This window comes from Vombatus ursinus, unplaced genomic scaffold, assembly GCF_900497805.2.
Source record: "Vombatus ursinus unplaced genomic scaffold, bare-nosed wombat genome assembly UNPS02000749.1, whole genome shotgun sequence".
NCBI lineage: Eukaryota > Metazoa > Chordata > Mammalia > Diprotodontia > Vombatidae > Vombatus > Vombatus ursinus.
This window is the reverse complement of record NW_020940527.1, coordinates 1240088-1258540: the sequence shown is the minus strand read 5'-3', so window position 1 is coordinate 1258540 and position 18453 is coordinate 1240088. Positions and strand designations below refer to the sequence as shown.

The 18453-nt window shown below is 46.4% G+C and overlaps 1 protein-coding gene across 1 annotated transcript; it reads right to left on the bottom strand.

Annotated features, from left to right (window-relative positions):
- Positions 1-4733: 4733 nt before the first annotated feature.
- On the bottom strand, positions 4734-17929 carry ODF3L1 (outer dense fiber of sperm tails 3 like 1). The gene is made up of 4 exons (XM_027860342.1): positions 17800-17929; positions 17206-17316; positions 15726-15839; positions 4734-5480 (listed from the first exon to the last, which is right to left on the bottom strand). Exons 1-4 carry the CDS (start codon positions 17927-17929, stop codon positions 4999-5001), a joined length of 837 nt encoding a protein of 278 aa, XP_027716143.1. The 3' UTR covers positions 4734-4998.
- Between the last annotated feature and the right edge of the window lie 524 nt (positions 17930-18453).

Below are 18453 nucleotides of genomic sequence, written 5' to 3'. Positions count from 1 at the left end.
GAGAACCAGGGGTGAGAGTATCAGAGATGGTGGAGTATTAGGAATTGGAAATGAATCCTAGGGAGGAGGAGGGCCTCAATAATCAGTAATTGGGAATATCATGGGTAGGGGCCAAGTACCAGGAAGTGGGATGATATTCAGACTTAGGGACTGAGTATCTATAGGAAAAAGCCAAATTTATGAATGCATATGAAGCATACAATGAAAAGAACACTGAGAGACTCAGACAGGGACACGGAAAGCCTGAAAGACAGAGAGATACAAAAAGTCAGAGAGAAAGGAAGGGCATGGAATTTGAGGAGCGTTGGGGCTGCTGTCTTGTATCTGATACAATGGATCACTCAGAGCCAGAAGGCTTAAACAAATAGTTCTTTTACTAAAATCATATTCCAACACCCTCAGCTGGAAGAAATTCTCAAGGGAATTTACAAGAAGTTGAAGGGATAAAGATAAATAAAAGCTGTCTGGCCAGAAGGTTAAAAAGCAGCAAGCCCAGAGGTTCAGGAACTCCCTGGCAAAATCTTCCAAACTACTTTCATTCTCCTCCTCTAAGTTCCAAATCAGTCTACTTGAGGACAAAGTTAACTTCCTTTGCTTACACTGTGCTGGCTGCAATTGCGGGAGTATCTGGAGTTCACTCATTCCCCACCCCCAGTTCCACCAATGCCCTGGCCCACAACAAGGAGAAACTCAAACCTAAAAAGAGATGGTAAGTGATCAAAGTAGATAGAGAAGGTGAGAAATATTGGGATAGAGAGGAATCTCACAGAAGAAACCATCTTCATACCTAAATTAGGGTACCCTTGTGCCTTATCTCTCCACTTGACTCTCAGTCACTACAGGTAAAATAAATGGAAGTTTAAGCTTCCTCTGTCTTCCCTTTCTCCTCTTGCCCAACCATCAACTTGACTCCCAAGGTCACCTAGGCACCATGGAGCTCCCAGAAAAGATCACTGCAAGGGAATAGGCCCATTAGTGTCTTGATCCCCCATAGTCCTCATTTGTTGCTTAGGCTTCTTGGGTTCCAGGTGATGAGAAGGAAGGGAGTCAGTGCCCACAGAATTGAGCTCCAAAATGTTGGCTTCTGGGGAGGGAGGGATGATAAGAAAATTTATCTGGAGGAACAAAAGTTCAAGAATATCAAGGAAATCAATGAAAAAAAAAACAGAGAGGAAGGGGGCTTAGCAGTACCAGATCTCAAAAAAAAAAAAACAAAACAATTTGGTACTTGGGAACCAAGGGGATGTCTATCAATTGGGGAATGGCTGAACAAATTATGGAATATGAATGTGATGGAATGCTACTGTTAATAAGAAATTATGAAGGGAATGGTTTCAGAAAAGCCTGGAAAGACTTATATGAACAGATGCAGATTAAAGTGAGCAGAACCAAGAGAACAATTACATACAGTAACAGCAATATTGTAAACATAATAGACCTGGAAAAACTTAGTACTTCTGATCAACATAATGACTAACCACAATTCCAATACTCATGATGAAAAATGTTTTCTAACTCCAGAGAGAGAGCTGATAGATTCGGTGTGCATATTGAAGCAAATTTTCTTCTATTTCTTTTTCTTGGAACATGGCTAATGAGGAAATTTATTTTGCATGTCTATACATATTTATAATGATTTTTATTTTTCTTGCCTTCTCAATGAGTTGGGGAAGAAGAGGGGAGAGCGATAGAATTTGGAACTGAAAATGAAATTGAATTTTAAAAAGTCAGTGTTGTGTCCATCTAGTCCAATAACCTAATTTACAATAGGAAAACTGGAGCCCACGGGAAGGGAAATGACTTATCCAAGGTCATACAGCTAGCTAATTCAACTTTCTGTAGCTCTGTGCCTCCCAAATCAACCAGTGGTAGGGGGATGTGACTGTCATTGGGGTCAAATTCCTAATCTTTCATGTTAACTCAAGTATTTGCCCTTCCTCAGACCCTAAGCAGAGATACCAAGGTCCCTTCTTTCCACAGAAATTCTCTTCTTCTCAGGTTCCTGCCATCCCCCAGGAGGAGGGAAGGACAACGCCAAAAACGGAGACAGGAGATTGAGAGTCAGAAAAAGAAAATGGTAGAGACAGGAGAGAGGAGTGAAAATGAGAAAAAGAAGGAGACACAAAGACACACACAGACAGAAAGAGACTGGAAATGAGGCAGAGAGATGGACACAGACAGAGACAGGCTAAGACACAGAACAGAGTGAAGTCAAGTCAGAGAAAAAGAAACTTACAAGAGACAGATAGAGATCCAGAGAAAAAGAGACACATGAATGAACAAGAGGTCCAGAGATAATCAGAAACAGGAAAAATACATATATAAGAAAGGAGAAGGAATTAGCATTTATTGAGTGAATACTAGTCACTATGCTGAGCGCACACTTTACAAAGATTGTCTCATTTGATGCTCATAACAACCCTGGGAGGTAGGTGTTATTATCCTCATTTTACAGATGAGGAAACTGAGACAGACAGCGATTAAGTGACTTGCCCAGGGTCGCACAGTAAAGGTTTGAGGTCAGATTTGAACTCAGGTCTATGTGACTCTGGGTGCAGTGCTCTAGCCACAGAACCACCAGCTCAGAGAAAAAGGAAATCGGGGCGGGGGGAGGGAAGCAAAGGAGAAGAAACAGAAGTGGAAGGAACTGGTGAGAGGCTCCATACAGGTGTAGCATGAGGCTTCATGTATGGCGCACAGGAAAGCAATAATAGACATCCCCAGCCTCTTCTCTCTCCGCCCCACCTTTCTTGAAGGGGGACTTTTATTTCCTGCCAGGAGAAGCAGAGGGTTGGAGCCAGAAATGATCACTTTGCTCCTCTCAGAGAGAGGCACTAGTAGGTTAAAATTCTATCTATCTGCTCTCTTAAACAGCATTCATCTAGAGGATGTGATTTTCTGGTTCAAGCTAAATTCCTGATCATTCTTCATTCATGGGGAAAGCAGGACTCCCTTCCCGCCAAATACCAGTTCCACAATGAACACACACACACAGCAAGTAGCAAAAAAAAAACAAACAAACCATTTATCAAAGTTGATAGGGTCAGGTAGGTGGTGTAGTGGATAGAGCACTGGCCCTAGAGTCAGGAGGACTTGAGTTCAAATGCGGCCTCAGACACTTGACACTAGCTGTATGACCTTGGGCAAGTCACTTAACCCCATTGTCTAGCAAAAAAAAAATCAGAAAATGAAAAAGGGGCAGCTAGGTGATGCAGTGGATAGAGCGCTGGCCCTGGAGTCAGAGGACCTGAGTTCAAATCCAGCCTCAGATACTTGACACTAGCTGTGTGACCTTGGACAAGTCTCTTAACCCCATTGCCTAGCCAAAAAGAAAGAAAAAAGAAAAGAAAAAAAGAGTTGATAGCAAGAAATCAGAGAAAGTTTACATAGAATACATGCCAGATGATAGAGTGGAGAAAAATCTGGCATGTATTCTATGGAGAACAAGGTAACTCAGCTCAGCCAACAGAGTGCCCCAGATCTCACCCAAGAGGAAATTTCCCCAAGTCTCGTTGTGGCCAGCTGGGGGTAGGGACATGATGGAGACTCCCGGCTTCTTTGACATCCTCTTCTTCCCGGTCTTCCTCTCCCTTCAGACAAGCTGAGGTGGGGTTGGAATCGTCCATCTTCTCTCTCAAAGCTGGAAGCCAGAAATCCCCAAAGCACCTGTCAAGCCCTGAATAGACTGAGGAAACTCCGAGAAAGTCAATGACACTCTCATCTCTCCAACTCCACCCCACCCCTCACCCACATGCAGGACGTTGATCTCCACCCGGAGAAGAGAGTCCTGAAACAATGGACTTTGGGACCCGGTTACACGGTCAGCGAGGGAAGGGTGAAGCTGCCACTTCTTGGAGAAAGAATTGGCACACCTGGTGCTTCTCATAGACAGTGCCAGGCCCCGGTTCTTGCAGCACTAGCCAAGTTTGCCAATCTGGCACATGAGGCCAAGGACAGTCGTATACGTTGAGGAAAGTTATGGTGAGGCAGGCGAGGCTGGCCCCCAGAAACCCCACAAAAGAGCCTTAGGAAGCCCCCAAATGCCCCACTGCACATGTACCAGCTACCTCTCCGGATAATCCCCCCTCCCGTTGGAATTTTCTCCCTTTCAGATCAGTCCTGTCCTCTCCAGGATCCCTGATCCTGAAACCTGTCCTCATGGTGGGTCTCATCGTGGAATCCCAGAATCCTGGGAAAACCCAGGAAAGGGCCTGGGTAAAGGGGAAGAAGCTTGTCAGAGACTTTTTTCAGACAAGGGGCCCTTAAGGGAGAACAGAGGGGAGAGGGAATTCAAAGCAGGAAAACAAGGACAGGACTTCCCAACTTTGCCCCAAGCTAGCCCTAGAGACACACACAGGTGCAGACCCATACTTAATACACCATATGCAAATGCACATACATGCACGCATACATTTGCTGCTCCTTTATGTGCATAGACACAAACCCCTACAAATACACACACTTCTGCAAAGGTCTGTCTAGATTGGGTTCAGACCAATATAATCAATGAAAGGGGAGGCACAAGGAGGAGATGGACAGTAATCATCAAATATTGAACCCTGGAGTGAAGTGCTTGGCCTTACTCAAATCCATTCACTCATCTACTCCACCCAGTCACTCATTCACTCATTTATTTATTCACCCTTTCATTCCTTTATTCATTCAACTAATCTTTATTTAGGGTCTTCTGTGTGCTAGGCACTCAATGAGACTATTTCTGCCACTGTCCCAAGATCAATTTTATTTAAGGAAAAAATACATACATTTTGAGGGGGAAAGGAGATCCCTCTTACCTAATTGAGAGGGGTAATTGGGCAGGGGCTATAACCTGAGAGATGCCCAGAAATAAACTGGCACCAGGCACAGCATGGCTTGAAGATGGGCTATAAAATTATTCTGGGAAAACAATCTAAGAAGGCCCCTTCTACTCCTGCCCTGTAATCATGAGGAGGAAGGAGGAAAAGACTCAAGGTGAGGTGGGAAAGGGGAAGGGCAGGGTCAGTCCTTCACATCCACAATCAGTGGAGTGAGGTGAGGTGAGTGTTTGATGCCCATAGAGAAGGAAGGTGCCTGCGGCTTGTGAATGGTGACTGTTTGCACCTCATGGGAACCAGGACCTGGGTAGTTTGTCTGGTCACGCGGGTACCCAAAGAGCTTGCCCATGGAGTAGACAGGGCTCCGGTTCTGGTAAACTGATGGCTCAGGCCTGGTATGCATGGCCGGGCCAGGGCTTTTGTAGATATCCTTGTTGAAATACCAAGGGTCAGAAGTGGAAGCAAAGCTGTAGCATGGGGCAGAATGGTTAACAGGGGTGCCGTACCCCAGCCGTCGGGGCTGCGGGTAATAGTTAGGGGCTGGGTTAGGATCAGATACACGATATGGACAGCGGTAGCCTATAGAGTACCGAGGTGACCGGCGCTCCCCAGGGGGATGAACCTTCTCCCAGAAGTATGTAGGGGGTTCTGGTGTAGACCACAAACCTAGAAGTCAAAGGGGACACCATTGAGGCAGGCAGGGTTAGCAGTAGGGTCTGAGATGGGAACAAACGGCTACCTTTACGAAGGGATTTCCAGTTTGGTTTTGTCATTTGTCCCCAGTTCCCAGCAGGGCAGCCGTCTTAGGAGGGAAGTATGGACTCAGCTGGACACACAGCTGTCTGCTGATCCTGATGCCCAGGACATCTCAAACCCTTCCACAGGTGGAACATGCCTGGCTCTAGGGGGATGGAATGGCATGGCCACTGTCACAGACTGACACGATCCCTGAGGAGCACCAAGGCCATGCTCCCCCCACTCCTGCCATTCCCAGAAGGTAGGGTAATCAGCCAAAACACAGACAAAAGGAATGCACAGAGGCTCGCTAAGGCTTCTCAGCTAAGTTAGAGCCCTTACTGACTTTGCTAATCTTAGGATTCCTCAAACAGTTCCTGAGATCATTCCAAGACACCTCTATGTAGGAGACACTTAACGAATCACTGGGCTTTGGAGAAGAACGCCAGAGAGATGCCAGAGACCAGTAAGGGAATACACCGAGATGGCACCTGGCCGTCTCACCCCTGGTGACTAGTCTATGAACAATCTATCAGCGACTTCATCTATCTGGTAGCTAAAAGGACCCTAAGGAACTTAAAATGGTAGCAAGTGGCAATTATTTCAGGAGTGAATGGTGGTAAGAGAGAGACCACCCCACATCTGTTATCTTTAAGACAAAAATGCCTTATGGAGGAAGGGAGGCGTGGTGGTTAAACTGCCCTACCAAGAAAGTCTGTGGTAATGTCTGAAGAACAACACAGGTAGAAAACTGGGCAGCAGAAACTGAAGTTTCAGACCTTCCTGGGAACGAGATATGACCCCCTTCTGAGAAGTTTTAAAGCTGATGCTGTTGATGTCTTCTTCACTGTGACAAGAATCCATTTAAACTAAATATGAATGAGTGACCCTTTCAGGGCTCATGCAAAGGGGGCGAGGTAATTGAATCTCAGTGGAAAAGGGCCTGAGCCACGAAATATTTATGAGTAATTATATTCATGACCCAATTTGGTAGCCAAGGAAAGCCTGGGAAAAACCAAGGCCTTGGGGAACTGGCATTTCATGAAGGCACCAAGAAGGAAAGATTGACAGTCCAAGTTTTGAGTCCAGCTCGGTGTTCTGACCAGATGTTTTGACTCAGTAATTTGACCAGTGACTGAAATGGCTACTTCATGTAGCGATGCCCGATGACCAAGCTGGGGAAACTTACATGTGCAGGAGCACCTCAAGCCATATCTCCTGGTGTTAATACATGAAACACTAATCCTCCTTGCATCAAAGTAAAGCTATTATGTACAATCCACGGCATGAGGGACCTCCTAATTCTTCATGCAACCCCACACAAATGGGAGCTTGTCATTCCTATCATCATACAAAGATTGACTTGAGGCAGGAGATGTGAACAGTTTGCAACGCTTGGCAATCATTAATGAGTCTAAGGACTTATTGTCCAGACCCTGTGAGGGTCTCCGTACTGAGATATGGATGTGGATCTGGCCTCCAGGGTCCAATAAGGGGCCTTTATTCTTTGGCTGTTCCTGTGCTGTTTTCTCCAGTCTCACGATCACAGCAGAGTGCTCTGGATTTGGGGCCATGGAATGCGCATGTCTCCTATGCCAAGGCAGTCAGTCACTAGAGCTTCAGAACACTGACAAGACAAAGGTAGGAGCTATCCTCTAAGGCCTACCTGAAATGAGAACTTCCCTGGGGCAAGGAGAATGACATTCTTCTTTAAAAAAAAAATTACCAAGTAGATATATATCAAGTTCCGTTGCAAATGCTCCACAGAAAAGTAACAAAAGCAGACCTCCTCCACATTTGCTTTCTCCACATGTCCCCTGGCCTATTGAGTGGTAGACTGTTGTAAAGAGCACCTCCATTTCTAACAGAATCTGGAGGACCTTCCAAAACTTAGCCGTGAAATGCAACCTCTAAGTGGAAACAACCTCTGCCAGGAAAAATCACAGCCAGATTTACTCCTTGAAGAACAAGACTCCTATAGACATTTCAGTCAATTTCCGGCAAGAAATCAGTGGCGCCTATTTGAAAAGTCGCACATAGTACTATTTCTATGAGACTAGGTCAAAGCTGCAGCAGAATTTAGGCCTGGATGGCAATATGGCCACATGGGGAATTTCCAAATGCAGAAGAATTCGAGTCTTCATGTTACCAGTTTCAATCATGTTCACACACAGCATACCAATCATCATGTATCCAATCCAGACGCCAATGATGTCGGCAGATGAAGTTGTTCTAACCTCACTCCGAGATGACCCGCACTCAGGACGTTATGATGGCTCCTTTTCAACCTTACTGTCTGACTTCAGGCTTTGTGGGAGAGCCAGGGCCCTTCTAGAGGTAATGACTGGGCTGTCCTCAGTTCTGTTTTGTGTCCTCTTGGCTACTGTTACTTTCTCTGGCTAATGAATGTTGTATCATACTGGAATCTCAGGGAAAGCTCAGGATGGGGACCTGCAAGCCTTCAGTGCACTGCCCTCCTGGTGTGAGCTCTGCAAACTCCTGGCCTGGGTGTAGATATGAGTGACACATCTGCAGACTTACCCCTGGTTGGAGCTCCACTAAACTGCTTCCAGACTCCATCATCCAGCTGGAAAGTTCTGCATGTTCAAAGTGACAAAACAGAAGCCTCCCCCGTGATTTAGGCTTCTTGACCTGGTTATTCTGCTGCAGGATTCAGATCGGACTAGGGGCTGGATCTGAGACCTTGCACTGCCCTGGAATCAGAGTCACATAGCTTCCATTCACTTCTGTACTTGCTCCTAGCTCAGCAAAAAGCCCATGACTATTCCATTTCTCAATTTTCACCCCAGTAAAAGTCCTTTAATCAGTCCACACTGAATCTATGACCTAGGACTAAGCAGTACGTGACAGCTGCCATTTGGTACCTCTTACTGCTCCCGGCAACATCAAGCCCCTTTATTCCAGATTTTCTCAATTCTTCTCATTCTGATACACAGCTTCAGCCCTCTTTCAGTCTCTGTACTGGAATGCTCCTCAGTGCCACTCCTGGCTAGACCCTGTTTTTATACAGGAACTCTTTTGTGTCTCCCTGGTGACCTGGGCTGGAAAAAAACAACTATGATTTTTTTTCTCTTATATTTCTCAATTACAGTCTGGTGTAATCTCGGTCTGGTGTAATTTTCAAAATCTTTTTGAAATAGTTATGTAGACAGAACTTGGCTCTGCTTCTTCCTGCTGCTCCACTATCTTGGCTGGTCCCTAACCACGCTTTCTTATCACTACTCAACAATGCTGGCATCATAATAGAACACCAGGACCTACAACAGAGAAAAACAAACCACTGCACGCCCTTAAACTCACACTGCATTCCTATAGACCAGTTGAGTTTCCAACACCAAGCCTCACATGTACTAATTTTTTCATCTCAATGGACCAAGGCTCTAAGCCCCCAAACAACTCTCATTCATGCAGACTTATTCTCCTCTCTCTGTATTATTTACCAAAACTCCTTCCACACACCGAGGAGCCTCAGATGCACAGCTGTCCCTCCTTTGCCAGTATCTAAACCACTAAATAAAGCCAACATACTCTTTACTCTAAGCACGAGGATCCTTTGAAAGAAAATTCTCAAAAACAGGAGCATCCCCTGAGCATGGAACCCCAAAGAAACATAAGTGTGCTTCAAACAAATTGAATTATTGCGATCAGTAATGATCATAACCAGGGATATGCTAGTAAATGTTTAACAACTGGCTCCAATTTTTAAGTTTAATCTGAATCATTAGCATTTGCTTCATCACTTTAAGTCTAATATAATCAACAAGACAATAAATCAAGCCTTGATTTGTAATATTTCCCAGTTTCCAAGGTATAAATGACCCCAATAAAAGATTAACAACTGACTCCCGAGAGCTGGTTAGAGCTGGCTCCAGCACACTCCTGAAAGTGACATATCCCCTCTCTAAGTAGTATTGTCAGGTTTCCCAGGGTAGGTTTGATGGCCAACTGTTCCCTGCTCAGCCTAGCATGATTTCTCTCCACCAACATTAATTAACAGAAGTTATAGCAAGTTATACATGTTCCCAATTTGGTCCTTCCTCCCTCCCCGATACATCAATGTCACATTCTTGGTCTTGAGCCTCTCCCTCTTCTCCTCCCACCAATCTCTCAAACAGACTATTATCACATCTATTATTTCTTGTCAGACCTTTGGAGACCAAAGGCTGGGCTAATATAGTTATTGGTTTCCACAAAGTACAAATCTGAAGGATTTGGGTGATCATAGTTGCTGGGCTTTCACAACTGCCTCCTTCAGTGACCAAAGAGCCTTTTCCTATTCAGTTCCCCATTAAGAGTTTCTGTCTCTCAATGTCCCAAAACCTCTGGTACAGACATGCCAGAGAATAGGAGAGAGGTCAGGAAGCACTGTCAAAAATATAGCTACGATAGTCCTTATGACAGAGTCATCACTGACCAAACCTTCCAACATTCTCTGAGCCCCAAACCTCAGGCGGGCTACTTACATGATCCATTGTGCAAGACGTAATCTTAAATGAAAACAATACAGGGGAACATAAACATAGACAGAAAGGAAAACCTCCCTGGAACGCTACAGTCTGTGAAACCATACCACTGTACCAGGAATAAATCTCACTTCTCAAGCTCTCAACATCTGTCAACACAATCTGCTCTGCAGTCACAATATAAAGGCTGGTCTGGGATAACAAAGGTCCTGGCTCTCTCTGTGTATAGACAGCCTCAGAACAGGAAAGATGCTGGTGTCCTCTTAGGATGACTGGCAGCAGGGGCTGCCTTCCTGGTCCCATGGCTCAATTTCACTGACTCCCTGATTGTACTAACATCATCAATCATTGAGAACCTAGGAACAAATGCATGGTAAAAGTTTACAGCACCTCCAATATGCTGTCAATTCTTGACCTCCGGGGTGAGTGCTTAGACCTAGGTCTTCTGTCTCAAGGATGAATTTCCAAAATGTCACCTGTTCCTGATAGAATGCACATTTCTCTAATTTGCATCATAAGCCATGATGAAGTAGACAAGTTATTACTTCTCATACCCGTGGTACATATTCCTATTTCTGATATGAGACAGGAAGGATATCATCCTAACATACTATACAGTTTGATCCAGGAATTCATCAAGGACATAATTAATTAAATACTAAAGTATTGCTGGGGCATTCACCTATACCCCAGCATTCATCATGCCCAGAATGTTTGTAGAAGGCCCATCTTCTGCTGGCTGAAGACATGATTCAGATGAGATTAGAGGACTCCCACAAACCCAATTTGGTACAAATTCATATCCCTCCCACCCTGATCTCCTCCTAAAATATCAGAAGTTAGAGGAAACAGGTAATGGCTATGGACCGTAAGTTCATTCTAGCCCCAGTGCCATTGTGCATCTCTCCCTCCCTTCAGGCACAAATCTCAGGGGTCAGATGAATATATTCCACAGGTAAATTCTCCTGAATTTACTCCCTCAGCATCTTGTCTTTTGAGCCCACTTAGTACAAAACCTGCTTATGGAGTGTCAAGGTACCAGCTAGAGATCAATGAGACAGTCTCGATCACATTGTGGAGCTAAGTGGTCTGTCCTTTCCTGCTAAGAAATAAACCAAGGTGGTTTCCATCCCTTTCCTCCCAATGGCAAGATGACTGTTCTGGAGAAGGGACTTCCATATGTCCTGCCTGGGTGATTCCTGTTTGGGCAAGCTGAACTGATGCCAGCACCACCTGATAAAACACTTATACTGGTGCAAAAAAGCCCAAAACAACATCCTAGTAATGGCCACCTTGCACATACTACCTGTCCCCTATATCTGCCTGCCATAGTAGGAGAATGGCCTCCTAACCAGCCAAACTCTATTCCTCAAGTCTGGCCTTCCACTATAACCATTCAACCATTCATTCAAGGATGTATTTCCCCCAAGATACACTTGCAAATCTCCTAACCTGCTTTTAAACAACACGATCCTCTGAAGTCCATGTGGATGGGCCCCAGGCGCCATATTGACTTTTACCATGAGAGTCATCATGACGAGAGACTTGATCCTTCATTGTCACTTAAGTCCCCAGTCCTCATTTATTGGACCTCTGTCTGAGGGGGCTTCCCAACTCTTTCCTGGCTGACTCTCTTTCCCATTGACTTAACCATGGAGTTGCTCCTGCTAAGCCCTGCGCAGGATTAATCCCCGTTGGCTAAATCTACTTCCCACTAGCCTGACAAAGATAATGCAGGGTTCCATGTAGGAGAGACCATGAAGATAAATTGGATAACCTCTCCCCCAGGTGGCTGAGATCTCCTCCTGGCTGCCAACAGTCTGGGCTCTAGACTAGCCTAAGTCCTTGGTCTTGAGTCCAGCAGTCCTCTTCTCCTCCCATCAATCTCTCAAATCGGCCACCATGTCTATGACTCCTGCCAGACCTCTGAAGACCAAATGTCCTGCTTGGCAATTTTGGGGTTCCTTCCTCAGACCTCAAGATACATCTAGCCCACGATAGCCTCCTCCCAGATCAAAATAGCCGTTGGCTGATTAAATTTGACCTGCAAGCTACCAGTGCCTTCTTGACTCTTTCCCAACACAGTCTTTGATTGTGCCAGGTGCCTCAGGTGTAGAAGAACTCAGAAACTCCTACTTTGAAATGCTAATAACTCTCCAGCAGGGGGTCTCCCTTCCTCCATAAAAAAGAATGGAATCACAGACTGTTAGAAAGGACCTCAACAATCCTGAGAAAGAAGCCTAGCCCCAACAGACTTCACAAGCGGTCACTCAGCCATGGCTTAACGACCTCCAGGGAGGGCGAACTGATATTCTCTCAAGCTAGCCCATTCCCCCGGGAGTCAGCTCCAGCCTCAGTTGACCTTTTCACCACTTTCACCATTGACCCTGTTTCTGCCGTCTGGGGCTAAACAGAACAACTATACATATACGTACACACGTACATATATACATATATGTATTCAAACAGAAATATATACACCACTACCATTCTCTTAGATGTCCCCTGAGCCATAAATGCTTATAAATCATGGAGTTGCTCCTACTAATCCCTGTGCAACCTGAACTAGCCTTTCAACTTATAGAAGAAGAAGAGAGGGCTGATTTCATCCTGCCAAAATAGTTAGGACCACAAGGAAGTCAGCGGTCTGGAGCAGTGCTCCTTACCCATAATCCCTGGGGAGAAATGGAAAGAGAGCAGATGCCAAGGCTGATGGATCGATTGAGTCCTGGGTTCCTGAGCTGTCACAAGCCCAAAGACAATTGGGTCTCCATACTAAGTCTGGCGAGTCCCTGAGTGTAGAGGGCTACCAGGCTGACTAAGGAGGGGTGAAACAGCCCAAGTCAGATAAGGCCAGATCATGTTAAAGCTTCCTTGCCAGTCAGCACTGGCATCTAACCTGTGTATGCCATTGAGCTTCAGGCCTAGGCAAGATAGGGAGACCAAGACAGAAGAAAAAAAGGGGAAACTGGGGCAATTATCTGTGGCCCAGAAATCCAGCTCCTAGTGCCAATAACCCTGACAAGGACACCAGTCTCTGCTTCTTAGGTTGACTCCAGCCAATCTATACAAGTGGAGAGAGTTCAAAATAGTGAACCAGTGTTTCTAAATTGGCTCTCATGCCGCAGAGTTGGCTGCTATGTCAGGAAGAAGTGAAAGAGCCAGACAAGGCCTCTGTGGGACTCTGGGGAGCCCGGTGTCCTGGGTGGCTTTCTCTCTCTGCCTGTGGGTTCCCCCTCTGTCACATTGGGTCGCTGTAGCAATGGTCTGTGCTATATACAATGCACATCAAAGGTCTTGGGCAAGGATGACACTGTGTCCCAGTGACTGTTAAGATACTTGCATCACTGATAATACTTTCCAAGCCCTTTCCTATGTCATCATAGGCCATGGGTGTCTACAATCACGGTTTATAGAATCCTAATAGGGTAATTCTTCCATCCCTTCTTCTGGGATTTGTTATTCCAGTGGGATGATATTGCACAATCAGACACACAGTTAATTCTTGACTCTCAGGTTTAGGTCATCACAGACCATCCTCAGAAGTTAACACATCCTTATCAGTGTGACAGAATGGTTAAAGACGGATAAGATCGCTGGGCATCAAGACACAGCCACGAGTTCTTTGATAAGGCTCCCCAAGTGGTCTAGAGAGCACACCTAATATCTTGGTGGATCAGCCTGTCCTTTCCTCCCGGCCCATCATCTCATTGCACCCACAAAATCCTGTCTGGCAATATCACAGCCACACCAGCAGTGTTTGCATTACTACAACCCCGAAATACCCAAGGAAATACTGCCTGGGTAGAGCTGCTAGTGTAATTACCCAAGCTCCCTGAGTGAGGTGCTAGCAATTGTTTCTAAAGCAGCTGCGATTTCTAAAGCAGGGGAAAGGTTTAGAAGGTGGTGAAACTGGAGGAGGCAGAGCTGCTGCCCCTGGAAATGGTGGGAAGCGGGAGCCCAGGCTAGAAGAGGCTCCCTGCTGCATCTCCCAGACAGGGGGACTGATGGGCACACCCCTGTCCCCAGAGGAAGAGAATTCTCTCCTCCCAATCCCAACCTATTCAGGTCTGTCCTCCAAGTACGATTCCCAGCACGCTCTCCATTCCCCCATCCACACACCCCTTTCTGCCTGCATGCTCCCCTCAGTTTCCTGGTCACAGCCCTTGTCCCTCTCCTTCCCATGTCATGGACTACCAGACAAGAAGTGTGCTGCCCAGGATCAGAGTACGTGTGGGGAGAAGGCATCGGCAGATGCCTCAAGAGGCAGCAGCACCTAGGTGGTGCAATGGATAGAACGCTGGACCTGCAATCAGGAAGACCTGAGTTCAAATCCAGCTCAGACACTGACTAGCTGTGTGACCCTGAGCAATTCATTAAGCTGCTATCTGCCTCCATTTCTCCAACTACAAAAAATGGGAATAATAAAATCTCTATCTCCCAGGGTTGTTGTGAGGATCAAATAAGGATAATATCTATAAAGCACTTAGCACAGTGCCTGGCACATAGTAGGTACTTAACAAATACTTGTTCCCATCTGCATACTGAAAGAGGGAGTCCTGGACACATCGAGTCCATGTTATCATGTCAATGCCCATGATGTCATTGCATTGACACTATGGTATCAGCACTGGGGTACTCATGAACATTGCAGTGATGGCATCAAGACATACAACTGGGAGGGGCAGCTAGATGGCACAGTGGATAGACCACTGGCCCTGAAGTCAGGAGGACCTGAGTTCAAATCTGGCCTCAGACCAAATACTTGATACTTACTAGCTGTGTGACCCTGGGCAAGTCACTTAACCCCAATTGCCAAAAGAAAAAAGAAAAAAAAAGACATAGCTACTGGGGTGTGGGTTTTGGAAGATCTGCACACAAACCCAGATCGTGTCTCATGGATGCATCTATAGTCCTACACCTGCATCAGAATAGATGTAGCAGACAAAGGAGGGAAGATGCCCAGTATGCTGCCCATGGCACCACTACCCAAGAGCATCCCCAGACCATTTCTGGCTTCCCATGATTTGGTGATATATCCCCAGAAATGTGTGTGCAACAGAGTACAGAGGGGGCTGGGTTAGCGTACCAAGTCATGGCATGGTTGATGCAATAAGACAAGAAAAAAGGGGGTTGTGCCAAGCATGCCACCACCCCAAAAGAGCACCTTCTCAGGCAAAGAAGTTACTTAAGACAAAATATGATCTCCCAGATGCTTGCTGCTTCTCTCTGTAACCTGTTATCCCTGACTCTGTGCTAGCTTCCCCAGCTTCATAGTTAAGACAAAATATCATCTCCCAGATGCTTGCTGCTTCTCTCTGTAACCTGTTATCCCTGACTCTGTGCTAGCTTCCCCAGCTTCATAGACCATTGCTTTGATTCTGGTTTCTGCCCCCTGACATCTCCGCTGCATTTGATAGTCCTGCTGGATTATAACACAGCCTCTGGTCCTCTCCCTCCTCCCCTTTCTTCCTCTACTTCTCTCTCCCCCAGCAAATGCCCGCCCCATTTCTCCTCCTCCCCCCAGAGGAAGGGACTCAGACTTCCCCTGCCATTGGGACACATTGAGGGTGTAACTCATGGGCCCTCTCAAATCCTCTCCATCTTAAAGAAACCTCAGTAGAAAGCCTCACCAGCCCACACCTTCCAATCCCTAGTGACAGCCCAGCACCATACCCTTTCACCATCTTACGTAAGCTTGCTATCCTTTCTTCCATTGGAACCTGGGAGCAGCTCGACACTCCAAAGCGGGTGACCCTGGGGTCATAGTAATGGCAAGGCCCAGGACTGCATGTGTCAGTAATCCCTGTGGAGGGGATGGAAGAACAATATATGTGTCAGACCCAAGGCCAAGCTCTCTGACCAAAGCCAAGGGTTGGGGCCCATAGCAGTAACTTCCTCTGACACTACGGTATCAGCACTGGGACATCCACTAGCATGGCAATGATGGCATCAATACATAGACTGGACAGAGCCATGGACCGCACCCCCCTGCCCCACAGCAGCGTTTCCCTCCTCAAGTGTCTTTAGATCTGTGGGTCTTTAGGGCTGGCGCTCAGGAGGCATGTGGGGGTCACAATAAAACCTTCCAGGCCATATCTGACCAAGGCTGCTCCAAGAACCGGTGCCCTTTCTTAGAAGGATTAGCCACCACAAGGAGTCACTGATCTTGGTTTGAGTTCTTCCACAGTACTGTGTCTTCCTAAACATAGATGGTAGGACCAAAAGGCCTCTGGGAATACACCACTAAGAAACTTTGTAAACTGAGTTAGATTAGCAGAGACCTAATTTGAAAGAAAATAGACAGTGATTCATAGAAATACATCTGTAGGCAAATATAGTTCAACAAATCATGATCCTAAGTGAGGCTTCATTTACAGGACCCCAGCCTTGTTTTAATCTCTCTACAGGAGACAGAGTTAGTCAGTGACCTCCTCAAAGACACAGTGACATGTTGAGATAACAGTGGGATCAGGCACCACCATGACTCATTCAGCTCAGAGGTCCTACCGTGAAATCTACTAAAGGTGAGGTCCATTACTATGTCTCAGGGTACTGTAAAAGGCTGCAGGCTGGGCTTGGGGACTGGGGGAAAAGCATTTGGAAAGCCTGGTCCATAAGGATGAGGTGGCAAGTTTAATCCCACCACCCTCTGGATAGATTTAAATGATAAGACCTTTCTAGTATGAAGAAAACTAGGCTGAGAGCATCCTAAAATCATACATTTAGAGCTGAAAGAGTTCCTTAGACGTCATCTAATCTAACCCTTTCATTTTAAGATAAGGAAATTAAGGCAGAGAAAGGTCAAGTGACTCGTCCACAACTGCGTGGATGGGAAGTACCAGTCAGAAAGAACCCGGGTCCTTTGACTTCAACTCTTTCCAGTGGACCATACTGCCTCCCATTTCCTGGGCATTAGTTCGTATTTTCGGGATCAGGATTACTGAAGGGCAATGTCTGCCCCAACAAATGCCCTAAAACCCAACTTCCATACCCACACCCTACAGAAGTGTTTTCTTAGACATTGCTCTGCTTATTCTCTTCTCAGACAATAGGGCTTGCCCAAGTCTGGGAAGAGAAAGTAGCTTCAGCTTGTCCTTGGCAGTGTGCCCTCCCCACCCCCTCTCCCCTTGCTCCCATTCTCCAACTCTACTTCTTCCCCAGAATCTCACGCTTCTCCGAGTGGCCCTTGTGGAAAGAGTAGGCTGGTGCTCTGTGCTTGGAGATATCATGGCCTAGGTAGCCAGTGCAGGATGGGCGTAGGTACCTCCCGGGCCCAGGACCTAGCAGGGAGAGAGAAGGCAAAGAGAAAAACCAATCCACCAGAATCTGGTATACCCCTGTCTTCCTAGGGACGATGAACAAGGCCATTCTTGCCAATCACTGGTGAAGCAACCAGCTCTCAGTGCTGTATGATATAAAGGAACCAAGAAGACAACCCCATCCTCCCACTTCCCACCCTTTCCATCAATATTTCCCCCATCACCGTGCCTGAAATTTTACCATTAGAGTTTCATTCCTTTGTGTTATGATCTTGTCCCCTATAATAATATAATCCCCAAGTCCGTGGAACCTTCTTTTAGAGGGGGATGGAGGTCTCCACTCCCTTTTTTTGGGGGGGGGCTAGGCAATGGGGTTAAGTGACTTGCCCAGAGTCACACAGCTAGTGAGTGTTATGTGCCTGAGGCCAGATTTGAACTCAGGTCCTCCTGACTCCAAGGCTGGTGCTCTATCCACTGTGCCACCTAGCTACCCCTTCCACTCACTCTTTAACAGGGCCATAAGGACTGGGGTCTGCATAATTTCATGCCTCGAGGGTCCTGGTGAGAAACTCTCCTTCGGGTGCTCAGCATAAAAGATGATTTTCTTCATTTTTTTCAGTTTTTTGGTCCCCATGGTGAGGGTCCTGGGATGCAGGTAGGAGGAACAAGTCAACAAGAACTAAAGCTGGGAGTCAGGCCCTAAACCAACAAACAAAGAGCTGGATTTCTCAGTGGTATGTAGGGGAACAGTGTTTCCCACACACACCTCCCAAAGCTCCCTATCTCTTTCTATTTCACAACCCCTCAAAATTCTGCCTCTGTCAGAGACACTCCTCTAGCCCATTCAGCAGGGCCTGGGAGGAGCCCAAGCCCCTCTCACCACCACCTTCTCCAATTTAAGCCATCTAGAAAATAAGATGGCAGTTGGAGTTCAGTGAAGGTCTTAGGGGGATGACATCAGATCGGAATTTGGAATCTGGAGGTGTGTTTATTTCTCCGTTGCCATAGAGCCCAGACAATGTCCTGAAGGTTCCAGTGCAGACCCCATCTGCAGAACCCTTTGAATTCAGCCTCCTCCCTTTACCCACCAATGCCTCCCAGGATAAGTGAATAGGGGATAGGGAGAGGACAATGGAGAGGGTGTGGGGTGGGAGGGCA

Coding starts and splice junctions, on each gene's coding strand:
- ODF3L1 (XM_027860342.1), bottom strand. CDS start 17,929: ATGGGGACCAAAAAACTGAAAAAAATGAAGAAAATCATCTTTTATGCT. Junction 15,840..17,205: donor CAAGGGCCACTCGGAGAAGC/GTGAGATTCTGG, acceptor TCCCCTCCACAG/GGATTACTGACACATGCAGT. Junction 5,481..15,725: donor AGAAAGGATAGCAAGCTTAC/GTAAGATGGTGA, acceptor TTTGACTTCTAG/GTTTGTGGTCTACACCAGAA.